Genomic DNA, 17,634 nt, shown 5'->3' on the forward strand with positions numbered 1-17,634 from the left:
TTACAGCGGCTTGTGATCTGTAACAAGATCAAATGGCACACCATACACATAGGCATGGAACTTTTCGCGGGCCCATACGAGTGCCAGCGCCTCTTTCTCTGTCTGCGAATATCTTCTCTCGGTGTCTGTCAGACTACGACTTGCATAGCAGATGACTCTAGGTCCATTCTTCTGCTTTTGGGTCAGTACCGCTCCCAGTCCAACTGGGCAGGCATCGGTAATTACTTGGGTTGGGGCATCTTTGTCGAAGTACCCCAAAGTCTCAGCACAGGCCAATCGCTCTTTTAGCTCCTGAAACGCCTTCTTCTGTTCACCTCCAAACACGAAAGGGGTTCCTGACTTTGTCAGGCGACGTAAGGGCTCAGATGCCGTTGCCAGGTTGGGTATGAAGCGGCCACAGTAGTTTACAAGCCCAAGAAAACTTCGGGTTTCTGATACCGTTCGAGGTTCTCGTGCCTCTTTCACGGCTTTCACCTTTTCTTCTGTGCAGCTGATCCAGTTCCCGGACAATACCATGCCAAAGAATGTGAGCTTATCCATGCTACACTGGCACTTTTCTGCATTGAGGGTCAGTCCGCGTTCCTTTAATCTCACGATTACTTTCTCCAACCGCAAATCGTGCTCTTTCTGGTCTTTACCATGTACGATGATGTTATCTGAAATGTTCTCTTGCCCTTCTATACCCGCAAGTGCCGTCTGGATCTCGTACTGGTACTGTTCGGTAAGAGTTAAAACCAAACAATAGTCTCTTGTATCTGAACAGACCGCAGTGGGTAGCAAACGAAGTAATCTCTCGGGATTCTGGGGAAAGTTCAAGCTGGTGGTATCCCCACTTAAGGTCAAGTTTGGAGAATACCTTGCTGCCACTTATGCTCTGAGTAATCTCATCAACAGTAGGGATCGGGTGTCTGGCTCTCCGTATTGCCTTGTTAGCCCTTCGCATGTCAATGCAAAGACGGATGTCACCCCCAGACTTTGGGACAACATCAATTGGGTTAATCCATGGTGTGGGCCCTTGTGCAGGTTCAATAATGTCTAGTTCAATGAGTTCTTTAATCTTTTCTTCCAACTTTGATCTCATGCTGAACGGAGTCCTCCGCATCGGCTGTGCTACTGGCGTCGCATTGGGGTTTATCAGGAACTGTACTGCTCGGTCTTTCAACTTTCCAACGCCGCTGAAAACATTTGGGTACCTCTGTTGCAGGATCCCACCAATGGTCTTTGGGTCTGCACTTACTGCAGCGACGCCAATCCCTATTTTCAGTAAGCCTAGACTAGTTGCAGTGTCCTTCCTCAGAAGGGGGTCTCCTTCACCATTAATCACACAAAACTTGGCACTTGCAGTGTTGCTTCCTGCACAGACTTCACAGGAGAATGTTCCTAGCACATCAAGTGGTGTCTGGGATGCGTAGGTATAGAGTTTCCTACTCGAGCGAGCTGATTTACACTTCACTTTGTTTTTCTTCAACCACTCCCATGTTTCCTTGTCAATGATGTAAGTGCTTGCTCCAGAATCTATGATCATGTTCAGCTTACAACCTCCAACGGTTACTTCAATTTTCTCCTCATTCCTGCCTCGTACCGTAAAAGAATACACTGGTTCCTCTTCTTCGTTGTGGCAACCAACCATATTTGCAGCACCTCCCTTGGGGTTCCTGTGGCCTTTGGTTTGTTTTTGCTTGTCTTCACCTTTCTGCTTTGTCCTGCACTGCCCTTGAAAATGTCCTTCCAGCCCACATCGATAACAGAATTGACCTCTTGCTGGACAGTTAGAATCTCGACGGATATTTCCGGTTTTACCACATCGGTAACAAGTTTTCTCACGGCCGGTTTTGGTACCTCCTGACTGATTTCTCTTGCCATGGCCTCTCTTTGTTCCCTCTATGCGGTTTGCACTAGCTGAATTCTCTCCCTTTTTCTCTATGGTCACTGCAGCAAGCTGTGCGTCAACTTTTTCACAGTTCTCGGCGATTTCGAGCGCTCTAGCTAAAGTGAGGCCTTGACGTTCTTCCAGGAGTTTTCGTTTTATGTACGTGCTGGTGCACTTGCAGAGGGTTTCATCACGAATTTGGTTATCTTTATCGTCGCCATAGTCACAATCTTTCGATGTTCGTCTGAGTCTGGTTGCAAACTGTCGGATTGTTTCCCCTGGTGCTTGAATTAGCTGTCTGAAACAGTGAGTAGCATTCGTAGTGTCGACTTTGGGAGCCAAGTATGCGTTCAGTGCATCGACCGCTTTCCGTTAATCTTTCACATCTCCCGTGTTCGGCAGGGTAAGGAAATTCTCTTGAACATCGGGTCCCGCGAGCTGGAGCATTAGTGCACGTCTCCTCTACCCGTTGTTCGCGTTGTTGTTCTTCGCATTTAGAATTAAGCCTTTGACGTCTGCAAGTAGTTCGAATGCTGTCAACCACCGCTTCCATCACAAACCAAGCGTGTTTTGGTCCCCATGACAGTCGAATGTTTTGATATGGTTTCGTTTATTATCGTCCTTGTTTCTCGCGAACTTTTCGTCTCGCTGACTTCTTGGGGTCTTGTTTTACCCTCGTCGACAATGTTGTGACCGATCTAGTCGGCAAATAATGGAAGATTACAACGGATTCAACCTTGGACGATGGCTTTATTTCGCCTACACGACTCGTGGTTCCTAATCCTATAGTCAGGCGTTCCAATGCCCTACTCAGGGGGAGTTTGGGTACTAATACACAACACAATGTTAAAACCATTTCAGCTGCCGAGGAGGGAATTTCCACTACAATCACTCCTCGTTCCTGCAGTTCTGGCATGCTCTTCGCCTTAAAATCGCTCTTATTCTTCTGCTTAGACATTTTTGAACCTTAAACGTTTCGAATTTTAAACAGCGAAAGGCGAATAACATTTTTAACTAACGCGAACTTGAACTAGCGAGTTGTAGTTCGTGCAAGTACAGTATGTGGTAGAGAACGGATGTCCGAACTTTAAGGGTTTGTTTACAACAAAGATCATTAAAGGTCACGTAAAACTACACGTGAAATCTGACGCTCAGAAGGTGAATTGCTGTCAAAATATTAAATATCCCCTGAATGCCGACCTTACCAATCTTGCCGAATGGTTTAACAACAACTATCTGTACTCAAATACATCGAAATCAAAGTTCGTGTTGTTTGTTTATTTTTGATAAGAAATCTTGCTAAAAGGGCATATGTAAATAAACATGTGGAGTCCTCTATTTCTCAAGTCTGTTTTACTCTCCTCCATACAAACGTTTTTGCTGGCCAGAATACAAAATTTCTAACAATAGCCAAACAAAATTTATACCCTCAGAATACTGGGACGTAGATCGTAAGAAAATGATCGCTGAAAAGCCCTCTCTGGGGATGCTTAGTAAAGCGTATGTAAGAAAGGCAAAGAAAGACTGTATCTGAATCATCTCGTTTAAACTTGCAATTGCTTTTATAACGTCCTTATTAGCAGCCATCGTGTATGCTGCTGCGTTCTCAGAGGAGTGTGAACTTGAGATCATAGGTCGTTTACAACAGATGATACATGACATACATGGGTTTTAAAGTAATCATTAACGAAATATAAAAATAATATATGATACTTAAGGTGATTCCCTGGTTTTGCACTGCGCATCTTTTACTGCGCATAACAAGATGGCCGCCGTAAAAAAGAGCATGTGAAGTAACATTATTAAAATGAAGTTGACTGAAGAGAAACGCTATTGCAATTTTTGCTTGTAGTTTTTTTTGCCGAGGTGAGACTCAATGTGTTGGGAATGTGCATAATGTAAGCAGTACGCGTGTTGCTGAGTTCGACTTCCTCACGGAGAACCTCGATAGTGGATGTTTAACTTGTGCTTACTCACTTTGATTTTCATTGAAGCGCTTTCTTTACCAGATTGTGTCCTAAATGTGATATCAAGATGTAAATTCTGAAAAAACGGATTATTTAATAATTTCTTCCCCCTATGACATACATTCAATTTTGAAACTCGCCCATGTCCTCTCTTAAAAATCGGAGAAAATGCATTTTGTGCGCACTTTCTGCAGCTCTACCGCAAACACGAGTACGGTGACCCCCATTTTTTATTTCATGATTTTAATAAGGACAGTGCTTCCTTTCGATGAGAAAAAAATTGGCTCAAATCTATGTTCAGTTTTTTGGTAATTTTACTAAATTGTACGGATTGAGCTATCACGGGTCGAAAAGCGCGTGTTCAATTTAGTTCTACTTTGCAGCGTAAAGTAAAAACAAGGGCATTAAAAGGCATTTTTCTGGTACGTAAGTGGATAAACAATACATTTAAGTCAAATTCTGTGCGATACCACATGCATCATCAAAAAAATCTCTCCTTTTTGTCTAGTTTTGGGCTCCCCGCGGTTTTTGCAAAGGGTCCTAAACAACCGTATTTGTCAGCATTGTGACGTCAAAACAAGCACGGTGACCTCCACTTTTTATTACTTTTTTATCACCTTCTTGACTTGTTACATCAGTGTACCAAGTTTCATCTACAATCTATGTTACGTTCTTTTACTGGGGAATCACCTTAAGCGTCCTGCTACTAAGATTGTCCATAATATATAGATTTAGCCAGGGCTAAAAGCGAAGCTCTCGTTAATAAATTTGTTTTTTTAAATCAAACAATAAACTTATAATCCACAAATCAGTTAACTTAAGGGCACATTCAAGTGACTTTTGAGGGAAAGGCTAAGTGATTTTAGAGTGAAACATCTTGCATCGAGTTGATGGCCTTATATCACTAGTGTCCACCCAAAAAATAGCAATAATCTTCAATCACATTCGAGAGCCATAATGGCTCTTGATCACAGTAGATTAGACCTGGAAAACAAATCAGGCAGAATTTTCTGCGTTCGACAAGTTTACTTTACAAAATCTTGCCAACAAATCTGGGGGCGTGTAAACCACTAACCTTTTATACGTTTTATACATCACATCTGAGGTGAAACAGTACTATACAGACGCTGTATTTATCATACAAACCTCGGACAGAATGCAGTATTTCACAATTGTTCAGGACGATCAATCGTGGGCTTTAAGCGAAACCGATCAAAAATGGCCAAAATCACCCAATATAGACCAGTACTAAATATATACGGCCAGGCGGTTCTCACTTTTGACAAGCGCCAAATTTGCAGTGCGAGCTGTGTCACAGTGTTTGAATGAGCATTAATAGAGTTACGCTTCAACATAATAAAGAATTTATTATGTTTGTTTTTTATTTAGTGGTTTTATAAGGATGTGTAATCTTAAAAAGCGTTTGATACGCGCGGCATTTTGAGTACTCCTGCAAGCGATGTTCATGAACGACTGAAAACAAACGGAACAGCGATTAAAATTGCAAGAGAGACTACTAACAATCAATAAAAGAAATATAATTCGGTGAAACATTTACAGATCTTTACAGAGACAACAATTTTCATTCACGAAGACAAGTATTTTAAAGTGTAAAAAATCCTGAGTCTTAAAGCTTAAAGCTTATAATAAGTTTATGTTTCAGTTAAGCCGGCTTCCCGGTGTTTGCTTTTTTCAAATATGAACTCGAGGCAAGAAAATCGCTAAAAGCTTTCTTTCTACAGCCAAATTTATAACTAAATACTCTTCGGAACGTCTTCTTTCTATTTACGGTGAGAAAATGTATCTGAAGGCTTTATAAAGTTCTGTAAGCTCATATCAAACCTGATACTCGGTCAAATCATTGTCTCATATAACAAACGTGCATAAACTTGCCGCATAAACTGCGCTCGACTTCATGAAATTAGACACAAAAAAACAAACACAAATACAATAATTACTCAGGCTTACCAGTCGAGATGCTGCACCTGAAAGCTATCAAGTAAGGCCAGAATCGCTTGAGACTTTTGAACCCTCTGACGCATCAAGTTTCAACATGCTGCATAAGTTATCTGCATAAACTCACCTGTCAAATTTTGAGCAATCAGAGCATAAAAATTTGACGTAGAGCGTGACCAACGCGTGACCATGGTAAGAAAAGGTCTTCTCCCTGCCTGTATTTTTAAATAACTGGCTGAATTTTCGAGTCCGAGGTCATTTTAATAGTGCTGAGCATTAGTGACATAAACACAACATATTTCATATGTTTTTTTTTTAATAAACTTGAGCCTGTAATTATTTGAAAACTAGTCACTTGTCAGCGGATAACCTCAAAAAATACTCGACCTCGATGGGTCGACACAGGAGTCCGCGATACGTTCAGGTGATACTGCTGAGCGGATGCGGTTGTGATCAATTGACAGCTGTCAATTGATCACAACCTGGATGTGCATTGGTTTCCCTATGGTGCATTCCGTTGGTCGGTTACGGTTACGTGATTACCAAATTTTCTGGGATGGGTAGATTTACTTAGCTATGAGGCTCCGCCCACACACGCACGGAGCTCCGCTATAAAGGCACATTTGATCACAATGCCTGGCGAAAAGAGTGGAACAATGCTATTAAAAGACCTTAAAAGAGAGTTTTGTAGAAAATTAAAGACAATCAGGTTCTTTGTCAGTTGACTGTAAAAATTAAAATTGAAGGCAAGGTTGATCGGACGGCTAAAGTTTACAAATTTATTTGCCCAATATTTCGACTAGACAAAACTAGTCTTCATCAGGGGCTGGGAAAGCTAAGTGAGAATAGAATAAACAGTTACGGTATATAAAATAATACAAAAATAGAAAAATAAAATGTGATTGGTGGAGGAATACAATAGACAAAAACTTGTATAAAGAGGTTACATAAAAATATATGTCAATAGATTAAATTTCGTCTCGTCTGTTCATCCCATAGGGTTCACGTGTTTTGCCTTTAGATATTAAAAATCCTTCGCGGGCCTAAAAGTAAAACCTTAGACAAATGCCAGGTGTCAGTTAAATTTTAGGCGAGTTTTCAGTAAACCCCATACAGACCCCCTTACATGTAAGTACCTAATGCGCTCTGACACCAAATTTTTAGTTTCGACGATTCTCCTTTAAAGTCACGGTTTAAAATTAAAAGAAAATTAACTATGTGCTAGATAGACGTCATAGGTAAAAGGTGTTGGAAGGGCCTAGTTTATTTTTCATAACAGAAGTGTCCGTATTTCAGTCAGAGGTAGGATCGATGGTATAAAGTTTGGTATAAAGGTTAATTGTTGATAAATATAGAGGTATCGGTAACAGGAGGTTTGTCTGGGCTAAAAACTTTCGGCGATTGAGACCGAGGACCCACATAGTATAAAGAAAACATCATATGCCAATTCTCCTGAAAATATGACTCAACAGTATTTGAAAGTTATAATTATAAATCCCTATAATTTTTCTATAAGAAATTGAGAACGTTTACCTCGTGAAGTTCTTTTAACTGTGGAAAATACAAAGCACAAATCAAATACTCAAGACTTCAGAGAGTGTCTTTTCAACAAAATGCTCATTGATCATTGAAAAGAAAAAAGTGAACTCGTCTTCCGCAAATGAGTCAGTAAAAATTATGATAATTTCAAAACCTTAACAAAACAAAAAAATTCACACTGTGTACGTAACCAAAAAATGTTTCAAGTAACGGTAAGATGTATTTCATTCTTTAACAGATAGCCGTTAAAACATACCTTATTCGAATATATAATTAATTTCTAACACGCAAAGATTCTCCTTAATAGTATACAACAATCCCCTGAAAGGGAGGTGAATAGCGGTGGGAAGATACCGAGACGAGAGGGCGTCAAGGTATATACCAAGCGCTGTTCACCAACCCTAAGGAGAATAGTTGTTTTAGTATTTACCAAATCATTTGAAACTTTAGTGGGAACTTTATTTACAATTTACAAACATTTCTGGGATTCTGTCGAGAGCATTTTTTCGATTTTGTTGCAAATACAGCATGAAAATATTTTTCTACCTACTAGTAAACACCGACAAGCTACAGCAAGTCGCTTTCTTGGTATTCATTGGTACGACTGCCTCATTTATAGCTCAAATTTCGTCTACCGGAAGATGTCTCAAAGCGAGGCGCCTTCTTGGCTCCGGTCGCAAAAAACAATGAATAGCCAAGGATATTCCGAGTAACGGGAGCCAATCAAAATGCGCGAAAAGTGCTATTCACTAAATTGGTTAATACTAATAAGGGATATAACTAGTAACAGTTGACACTACAGCTGCCCCCGCTCTGTATATTGTCCGTCAATAGTATTCTTGGTCTTTGTGTAGCTCTTTGAAATATACCGATTCATAATTAAGATTTTCACACATATTCCATACAATTGGAGAAATAAAAATAGGAAACGCGAGGTTGCATGCACTCATTCAGTTCGATTCTCAGTTTCGAAAATAGTTTTTTCTAAACCATAAAAACGTATTTATTTGGAAGTTGTAATTTTTTATGGGAACATCACCCTAGAAACGGGAAATGACAAATGGGAACAAAACAGAGCATAATTATGTAAGAATTTACTGATAGCACTAGATTTCAAGTTAGCTTTGTTTACTTTTGATCTTATTTTTCATTTGTCCTTCTCTGTGCTCGTTCCTTGTTGCCCATTTTCTGTTCCCCGTCTTAGTAACTTTTTTTAGGTACTAGGTGATTATTTGTTGCCAAGTTGCGGTAAGACTCAAAGAAAGTATTCGTGCTCTCTGAACAACATTACGAGTTGACATTATTACCAGTTGACAAAATATACAATTTAATTGACAGTAGCAATTAATATTAAAACATCCAGATAGTTCAAATGAATCAATGATGATGAATCGAAAAACAGCGTGCAGGGTGTGTGTCATTAAAACAAAAAAAAAGATCGATAGCTCACTATTGAATAGAATGAGAATTCAATAAAGTTCATAAAACGATGACACTGCAATTAGAGGAAGCATCAGTTTCATTATTCATAGCAATTCATGTCTTTTTTTTTTCCATATCGAGTTTAACTGCGTAGGGTGGTTAGCGGATATCATTAGCTGTTTCAATGTTTGAAATATTGAGCAACTAGAGCCCAAATGACATAAATGATGAAATATCTAAGCACACGCTGTCGTCGTTGCTGAGTAAGGTTAAGAATACATCTGTCAACATGAACAAAAAACTTAAAATGCATAAACGACGAATAAATTCTGGCATGATCAGCTTGTAGCTGGTTCCGGCTTTAAAATAGGTTTGTTTGTTGTAGCCGGAAATTTGAACCTACTGCCTCAATAACTTACTGTCGCTACTGAAACGTTCACCGAGGTACTCATGAGTCACCGAATATGATCTGATAGAGGCTACTGAGAGTAATTTTTGTCGGTCATTTTATTTCGATAAAACATAAAAGGCACGCAGTATAGTCACAATACTTCTGTCTCCTTTGATATATGAATGATATTATTCAAAACGTGCCGACAAAACTGAACCATTAGATAACGGTATATGCGCCATCACACCATGTTTCACCAATAAGATACCAGAATGCGTCATTTCAAGTTATAAGAAGAGAGTTGAATTTATCGTCGGTAGGGTAAGGATTACCAACGGTTCTAGATAATACTGTTTTTACGTATACGCGTTTAAAACTTAAGTCGAGTACACAATGAGACTTCAGAGAGTGTGTTTTCAACAAAATGCAAACTATATGATCATTGACTGGAGGAAAAAATAGTTTGAACTGTTGAAAAGTCTACTCGTCTTTTGCATATGAGTTAATGAAAATTGTGATAATTTCAAAACATTCCACATTGTGCACGTAAACAAAGGACCAGAAATTGACCAAAAATATATAAAATCACAGTTAAATGTATTTCGTTGTTAAACAGATGGTTCACTGCAGCTAATAGAGTCATAAAGGCCGTTAAAACATACCTTAATCGAATAAATGCAAGTTGTTACTGACTGTGGCAACATGGCTCAGAATTTCACGTCCCTTTCCTAACCCGATTGTTTGTTTCTTCTTCTTCTCAAGTCTTTGGCAAAATCTTTCAGAATTTTCCAGAGGCAAAGCTTCTCAGAGCTTTTTTATTCTGCTCTTTTTCACCTTTGAATAATGCAAGAGCAATTGTGAACCTCCAAAGGATTTTGGGTAAAAAGGTGAATACACGGACACGCTAATCAATAGGCAGCAGCGGGGTGGGGGGGGGAAGGTGGTTCTATTGTTTTCCACCTAAGTTTCTTGACCCAACTCCGCCTACCAGTATTACGTCACATAGTCAGGGACAAGAGCCCCGGGTCGCTTGTGCAAATTAACAAGGGATACCACAGTTATTTGGACGAGCGAGGTCGAGGAAAAGCTACTCACAGATCACACATGTTTATATTTAGTCTATTCTTTTGTTAATTAAACGGGCCTAACTTCATATCATTTGTTTCGAGTGTGGGCCTTTGTTAATCTCCTAATTCTTCACCAAATCCAGTAAAGCTAGTTCGAGCGATTATCTACATCGAGGCGGCCCGTTGAAGCCGAAATAATTAACAATTATTCTTTGTAAATGGAACCGCTAAAAGCTTGAACTGTTTCCTTACCTGAGAAGAAAAATAGAGCTTTGTTGTTTTCTGTTGACTCGCCAAGTTTTTAGCTAAAAGGGTTTGTTGTGTCGTTCTTCGCATGAAGTGCGCATGCTGACAAAAATGGCGGCTCGATTGCTAGAGATAAGACGTCGTCTTCCTGTATCATTCTTTTTCCTGCTTACTTGAAACGTAGAATTTCTACAAACATTTCCCTTTAAATTCGTTTTTCATAAATAAACTTCGAATTTTGAGCCAAAATTTTCTTGTTAGAAAACGCTGAGTTCACGAAACGGCTTCTTCTACGCGAATACACGGGAGTTGTAAACAATCCATCGAGCACAAAACTCAGCCTGAGTAAATTGAAAAACGCCGTATTGAATCCTTCCAAGTCTTTTCTTGCCTTAAAAAAAGTCAGCCCTAGGATTCTGTCGACTTTTAAAAGTTCGTTCCCTAAAAAAAATGGGAAAAACACCGAGCTCACACATTATCCACTCGCTAGGAGGTGAATATTGTTGAATAGTCTGAGATAGCGAACCAATCAGATTGCTTAAATCACCAAGATCACTGAGTGTGTATGTGCTAATGCGAAATAGCTTTGAAATACGCGCTTAAGCTGCTAATTTTCCTCAAATGTATATTTGAAGTCATGATAAATACAGCTCCGCTAGCTTCAAACAGCGTCTATGGCAGAGAAAAATTGTTTTGATATGACAAAATTCGTACAATTTAAAGTATAATACATCCTTTGATGAACCTCCTATTGCTGTGTCTTTACTCCTCAATGAAAGTGACGCGAGACGTGACGTCATACTGGCAGGCGGACTGTACCACAGATTTCCTTGGAGACACCTTCCCCCCCCCCTCTGATAGGCAGTGAGCGAAATAACAAGCAAGCGTGAGAGTGGTGTGCCATCAAGCACGCTTAATTACAATTTTCCTTTTGTTTACATCGCACGGGAAACACAAAGCATCATGGCCTATTTGCCTAGTCCCTAGACCTCATTATTCCGCGCGGCCAAAGCGTTTCGGGTCACGTGGTCCAAGCGAAAATGTGGGACCTAGACAAAAATCCCTCAAAAGTGAGAGAGCTCAATGGCGATGGTAAACAAGACCAGTGGTTCGCATTTCAAGGTTAAAAATACACCGCTAAAACACACAGATGGGAAAGGAAGTTTCAAGCGAATGCTTAGTTTTCTTCAAGATGACAAAGGAAGGCTTTTCTTCTTGAAAGCTGTCCTTCGAGGAATTCAAAATACACGAAATCACGGCCGATCGGAGCGCTTGGCCTGTTTTGAAACGCCATCAAGCAGCGAAGTTTTTTAAAATTTTCAGGTACATTTTTTACTCTATAGTCAAGAAAATTACGTATTTGTATATATTTTATCTCGTCCTCGGAGACCCAGGGGCAGTCAGTCGGGTCGGGAGAAAAGGCGGGACGAAAGTTTCAAGTACAGGCTAAAGAGCCCCTGGGTACCGACTCTCGCCGAACTATTTCCAAAAATTCAAGCGGATGCCGGCTTCTGATTGGGAACAAAAAGTGCTTTGTATTATTGTGCCCAATCGGCGAACAGTTTCTCCTCAGTTATTTTCATGAGTTCGTACACGACCGTTATTGTCTTGCCACACTTGCCCGGTTCGTTCACCAAGCTTGTGCGAGCAAGGGAAACTTTTATTTTCTACTTTGAACAGAAACGAAGGAATTACCGATGAGTCGAAAAAACGTTTGGGATGCTATCAGCAAGAGCAATTGAATTTGCCCCGAGAATATTCTGTTTTTGACTCACCACAATGTATCGGAAATAATAGCAAGTTCAAGATGCAGCGGCGACGAGAAAGTCAAACAAGCAATAGCTTGACAAAGCAAAACAACAACTTTGCATGTGCATCACACTTTTTTGTACATTTCTTTGCCGTCAACTGCACGACCACCCGTGAAAATGCCTAATTTCATGTTTTGTGAAGAACCGTAAAAAAGCAATGACAAAATTCATTCTCTTCATGAACTTGGATGTGGTTGATAGAAATTAAACTCCAGAAGAGTTCGCTTGCGTTTGACGAAGTAAGCGGGTTGGAATAATCAAGATAGAAACAGAAAAAATGTGAATTACCTTTTCCACGCGAATTTTTCGTGGTTGTTAGCCGTCGTGGTATCTTTTATAAACTCCCTAATATTTACGCAAGACGTGACCGATGCAAGCGTGAATACCTGTTGTAAGCTCAAGTTTGTATTTTTGGAAAAGTGTCTTTAGTTTTTGGGCAGACAGTATTTTGAAATCAGATACGGATTTTATATCAAGCTGAAAGTTTCCTTACTGCGTGCATTTCTTTGGTGCATGAGCCAGACAATCCGTGATCGGAACAATAGCCGTCGTGTACGAACTCACGAAAAGAACTCAGGAGAAACTGTTCGCCGATTGGGCACAGTAATACGAAGCATTTTTTGTGCCCAATCAGGAGCCGGCATCGGCTTGAATGTTTGGAAATAGCTCGGTCAGAGTCGGTACCCAGGGGCTCTTTCGCCCGTACTTGAAAACTTTCGTTGCGCCCTTTCTCCCGACCCGACTGACTGCCACTGGGTCTCCGAGGATGATTTTATCTTAGACGTTTTATTCATTTGGAGATCGGCTTGAGCGCCCTGATTTTTATAATTTTTGCCATGTGCTCAGTCGATTTTACTTGCATGACAGATCCACGAGCCAAATTTGTGTTACGCAATACGCAGTATAATTTATAGGCCTTTGAATAAAAATTTTTTGAGAAATAATTTCTCTGTCCATTGTTGTGTATTCTTTCAATGCCTTAATATTAGATCAAAACATGATCCTGAGACAACGCATGCAAGTTGAATTTAATGCTTCTCACGTTAATCCACGCATCACTTCTGTGCATGTCGGCGAATTTTATAGGATTTTTACTTTTAGATTCAGTTTCGGGGCACTTTGATACCGACCTAATGAATTTTATTTGAAAGTATGGTTTTTCTGATTATTCAAGATTTGAGGTCTAAGTTTACAACACAGAGGATCAACATTGTTTTACTTTGAAAATTCGCGAGCGGCAAACTCCAACAGCTCAGTTGGAATTATGAGATTGAAGGAGAAGAATCAATCTTCATAGGACTATGAATAACATTCTGATGACTTTTCAAAGCCGGTCGGCAAAAGTCGATCCCGCAAATATCCACAAGGGATGTTAAAAAAAACAACAACAAAATCTCCTGCTGCTTACAACATTAACGTACATCTTTGAATTTCAAAAAGCAACGCACGCATGCGCATTCTGTTTTTGTCTAGGCGTTTCCGCCGGTTCACCTCGGAAACGTCACCGAAATAAATTGACCGATAGGCACTGGAAAAAAGCCGTACAGGGACTAGGCAAGTGTCCTATGAAACAATGCAGTGTTGGACTGAGCCAAATGACACAATAGCTAGTGTGCAAAATGACACGTTAAACACCAGCCGTGTCTAGTTTTTCAACTTACCTTGCTGTCCTACAGTACAGGGTCCGTTTCCTCCATAAAGTCGAAGATTTGGTGCAAATAAAATAAAATGAAACCACCCACGCGACTGACAAAGGCGCCTTCTTAATTTGCCAAGACAAACCGAAAAGAGAACCAAAATTTCGATCATGAACTTTTCCAATAGTTCAGTTTCAGTCAGTACCGTGTTCTGAGTGTCGAGAAACCAGTATTTTGGAATATGAAGCTAGCACTCGAAATTATTTCGAGAAAACTATTTGGTTTTCGAGAAAAATAACACAACCATTCGCACGTACAGCGATTTGCACCGACTGTCAGCGCTTAAACAAGTACGATTTAAGCGAAGTTGAGTTAAATTTTTTAGGCGATCTAAAAGGACCAACGAATTTTGGAAATTGACTTTGTATTTTTGTATTGAATCTATCTTTCGAACTACTTTATAAAAAAGGTTTTAATTTTTGGTGCATAACGTCAGTAACGAGTGAAGGTATGTGTTTACATGCGTCGAGTGCGGAGGCCTTAAAAGAATGAAAATGATCTAAAATCGCCGCCTGGACTCTTTTTCATGGGCATCAAAAACTATAATGTTTTGCGAGACTTTCAGTTACCATAAATTAAAACGTGCAGTAAAAATTGAAAGGCATAGATAATACTCCAGGACTGTACTGTCCGTAGGAAGATAGAAAACGCTGAACTTTGATTGTTGTAGTCATTACCGTAAGCTTAAGGTGTATTTTAAATTTTCTTGTAGGACAGACATGTAATAGGAAAGCAAAAGATAACCTTTTACACTACTAATAACTATAATCCCATCTTTAACCTACTGAAACGCTGCGGTTCGTGAGGTGTTGTGCAGTGCAATGCTAAGAAACGTGCAGTAGATTTAAGTTAATTACACTACATATCATCAACGTCAAAAATTCCGCAACTTACAACTTTAACAAAAGAAATAAATAAAGACAAACGCGGGTTCAGAAAGCCGACGAGTCTGTCGTTAGAATAGAGGAGAACTCCAGCATATTTTGTAGATAAGCTCACTTTTTCAGCAAGAATATAAAGCCGTAAACAAACAACTGAAAACAAACTTCATGGCTTTATTCATATTCGGTTTCAGCAGCATTTAGGGCACGAGTTATGGAAAAGGATACTTACCTCTTCCTTTTGAATTCAAGATCTCATTTAATAATTCTTTTCAAGGGAACCACCGGCTGGATTCAGATCCCTCTGTTGTTTCACGGAAATCAGTTTTTTTGTGTGTGATCAGCTCTTACTATTATTGTACAAGACAAATGAAGCTACATGAACACTATCTAAATGCCCAATGCCGCTAATGATGACCATTAATGAAAAAGAAAAAGAAAGTTCTATATGCAAAGTTTCAATTAACTGAAATCGAGAAAATTCATAAATTTAGTAATGACCCGCCAATTATTCAAGCGGCATTACATAATTTGAATAAAACGTCGTCTGATTCCCGACCACACAGAATTTCATGGACCATTTTTTACGCTTAAAATTCACTTTCCATCGCAGTGTTTTAATGAAATTTCTGGTGACATTTTATTTTTATTTTTCTAGTAGCAAAAAAGGCCTGACTCTCGGGGGAAACAATTGAATCGAACTGCAGATGTTACACGAATGAAAATTAGCCTCGCATGACTCAAGTATGAGCTCACATTTATTCACGTTGATTAATCAACGTTTAAACCTATCTATTTACTGGAGTAAATAAGTTCCTAAAGAGGGAGTCAATTGGTCGCATCAGTTATTTCTTAGTAAGTGCCAATTTGTGAAAAATGTGACTTTCCTGTAAAGCTTGCTTTCACTAGGTATGCCTGAATCAAGAGGCCTTTTTTAAGTTGTCAGTTTTGTCCAACCACGTTCCTTTTTTGGCTCTTGCAGTATTTCGCTTGTGAGTGTGTTTATTTTATTTTATTTTTTTCCTCAACTTGGAAGTTGTTTTTTTTAAATATATTTTTGTCTAAATTCTGCTATCATTTCGTTAGCGTTCAAATGAATTACCAAATATCGTGAGCTAGTCTCTGTAAACTAATTTTCTTCCTATAATTGTTTCTTTAACCTTTTCCGGAAGAAATGTAGACTGAATTTGTCAATTCTCCCCTAAGGGGATGTCTTTTCACCACAGCTGGAAATTGGTCATATTTAAACGAGTTAATGTGTTTTAAAATTGGTTATAAAGACGCTATCCAAATGGTCGGTCGTACTCTCGACTCCATCACACTGAACTGCGCCCTTAGATGACGGTTTGAAGTGTATAATATTTAAGCATATTGATCTTCAAGCTTCAAACAATAATATTTAAGCGGCCCGAACCTATTTATATGCGCGTTGGTTATGTTTTAAAATCGCGCTTTTCGGCAGGAAAGATTTGACCGATTTCTATGATTTTTAATATCCTTAATAATAACTTTAAGAAACTGATATTTATTTTCTTGTAGGTATTAAAACGTTTGAGATATCGGCATATGTTTGAAACCGCCTTTTAAAAAAATATCAATAATTTCGAAACCCTAAGACAGATTTTTCTCTAACTTCAGCAAATAAGCCTCAGAGCTCTCTAGTTTTATATCTACAAGTTTGAAGTCAATCGTGACCGTAGAACTCGCTGTACAAACAGCTGGTCAAATTTAACTTCAAAATGCAACGCAAACACATCTGTGAAAGTTGACGCACAAATAGAGGAAAATTGCTGCACGGGAAGTTTGCCGCTTGGGGAAATTATCGCATAATGTTTTTGTAGAAAGGCAGTTTTAAACATATGTCGATATCTCAAACGTTTTTATACCTACAAGAAAATAAATATCAGTTTCTTAAACATCAACGACTCTTTGTTAAAAATCATAGAAAAAAAACGCGCGTATAAATAGGATCGGGCTGCCTTAAATATTACTGTTTGAAGCTTAAATGCTTAAATATTATACACTTCAAACCGTCATCTAAGGGCGCAGTTCAGTGTGATGGAGTCGAGAGTACGACCGACCATTTGGACAGCGCCTTTATAACCAATTTTAAAACACATTAACTCGTTTAAATATGACCAATTTCCAGCTGTGGTGAAAAGACATCCCCTTAGGGGAGAATTGACAAATTCAGTCTACATTTCTTCCGGAAAAGGTTAAAGAAATAATTATAGGAAGAAAATTAGTTTACAGAGACTAGCTCACGATATTTGGTAATTCATTTGAACGCTAACGAAATGATAGCAGAATTTAGACAAAAATATATTGTTCTTCTTCCATTGCGAACTGTATTCGCCGTAGGTTTCTGATTACCCAGTTTCTTGCAACTAAAGCTTTGGGCAAGAATACCCTTACAGATAGGAGACAGTCCGTCGGCAGTCTTCTTCTATTTGTGCGTCAACTCTCACAAATGTGTTAGCGTTGCATTTTGAGTTTAAGTTTGACAAGCTATTTGTGCAGCGTGTTCTACGGTCACGATTGACTGCAAACTTGCAGAGATAAACTGACTAGAGAGCTCTAAGGCATATTTGCTGAAGTTAGAGAAAAATGTGCATTAGGGTTTCGAAATTATTGATATTTTTTTGTAAAAAGGCGGTTTTAAAAGTATGCCGATATCTCAAACGTTTTTATACCTACAAGAAAATAAATATCAGTTTCTTAAAGTTCAATCACTCTGTATTAAGGATCTTAAAAATCATAGAAATCGGTCAAATCTTTCCTGCCGAA

The 17,634-nt window shown here is 39.1% G+C and overlaps 1 protein-coding gene across 1 annotated transcript; it reads right to left on the reverse strand.

Annotated features, from left to right (window-relative positions):
- LOC140929709 (uncharacterized) lies at window positions 1-2,828 on the reverse strand. Its single transcript, XM_073379434.1, has 3 exons — window positions 2,524-2,828; window positions 857-2,168; window positions 1-714 (listed from the first exon to the last, which is right to left on the reverse strand). The coding sequence occupies exons 1-3, from the start codon at window positions 2,826-2,828 to the stop codon at window positions 1-3; spliced, it is 2,331 nt and encodes a 776-aa protein (XP_073235535.1).
- Window positions 2,829-17,634: the final 14,806 nt, after the last annotated feature.

The sequence above is a fragment of the Porites lutea genome, chromosome 1 (genome assembly GCF_958299795.1).
Source record: "Porites lutea chromosome 1, jaPorLute2.1, whole genome shotgun sequence".
Taxonomy (NCBI): domain Eukaryota; kingdom Metazoa; phylum Cnidaria; class Anthozoa; order Scleractinia; family Poritidae; genus Porites; species Porites lutea.

Coding starts and splice junctions, on each gene's coding strand:
- LOC140929709 (XM_073379434.1), bottom strand. CDS start 2,828: ATGTCTAAGCAGAAGAATAAGAGCGATTTTAAGGCGAAGAGCATGCCA. Junction 2,169..2,523: donor GTAAAACAAGACCCCAAGAA/GTCAGCGAGACG, acceptor TCACTGTTTCAG/ACAGCTAATTCAAGCACCAG. Junction 715..856: donor AGAGCATAAGTGGCAGCAAG/GTATTCTCCAAA, acceptor CTTACCGAACAG/TACCAGTACGAGATCCAGAC.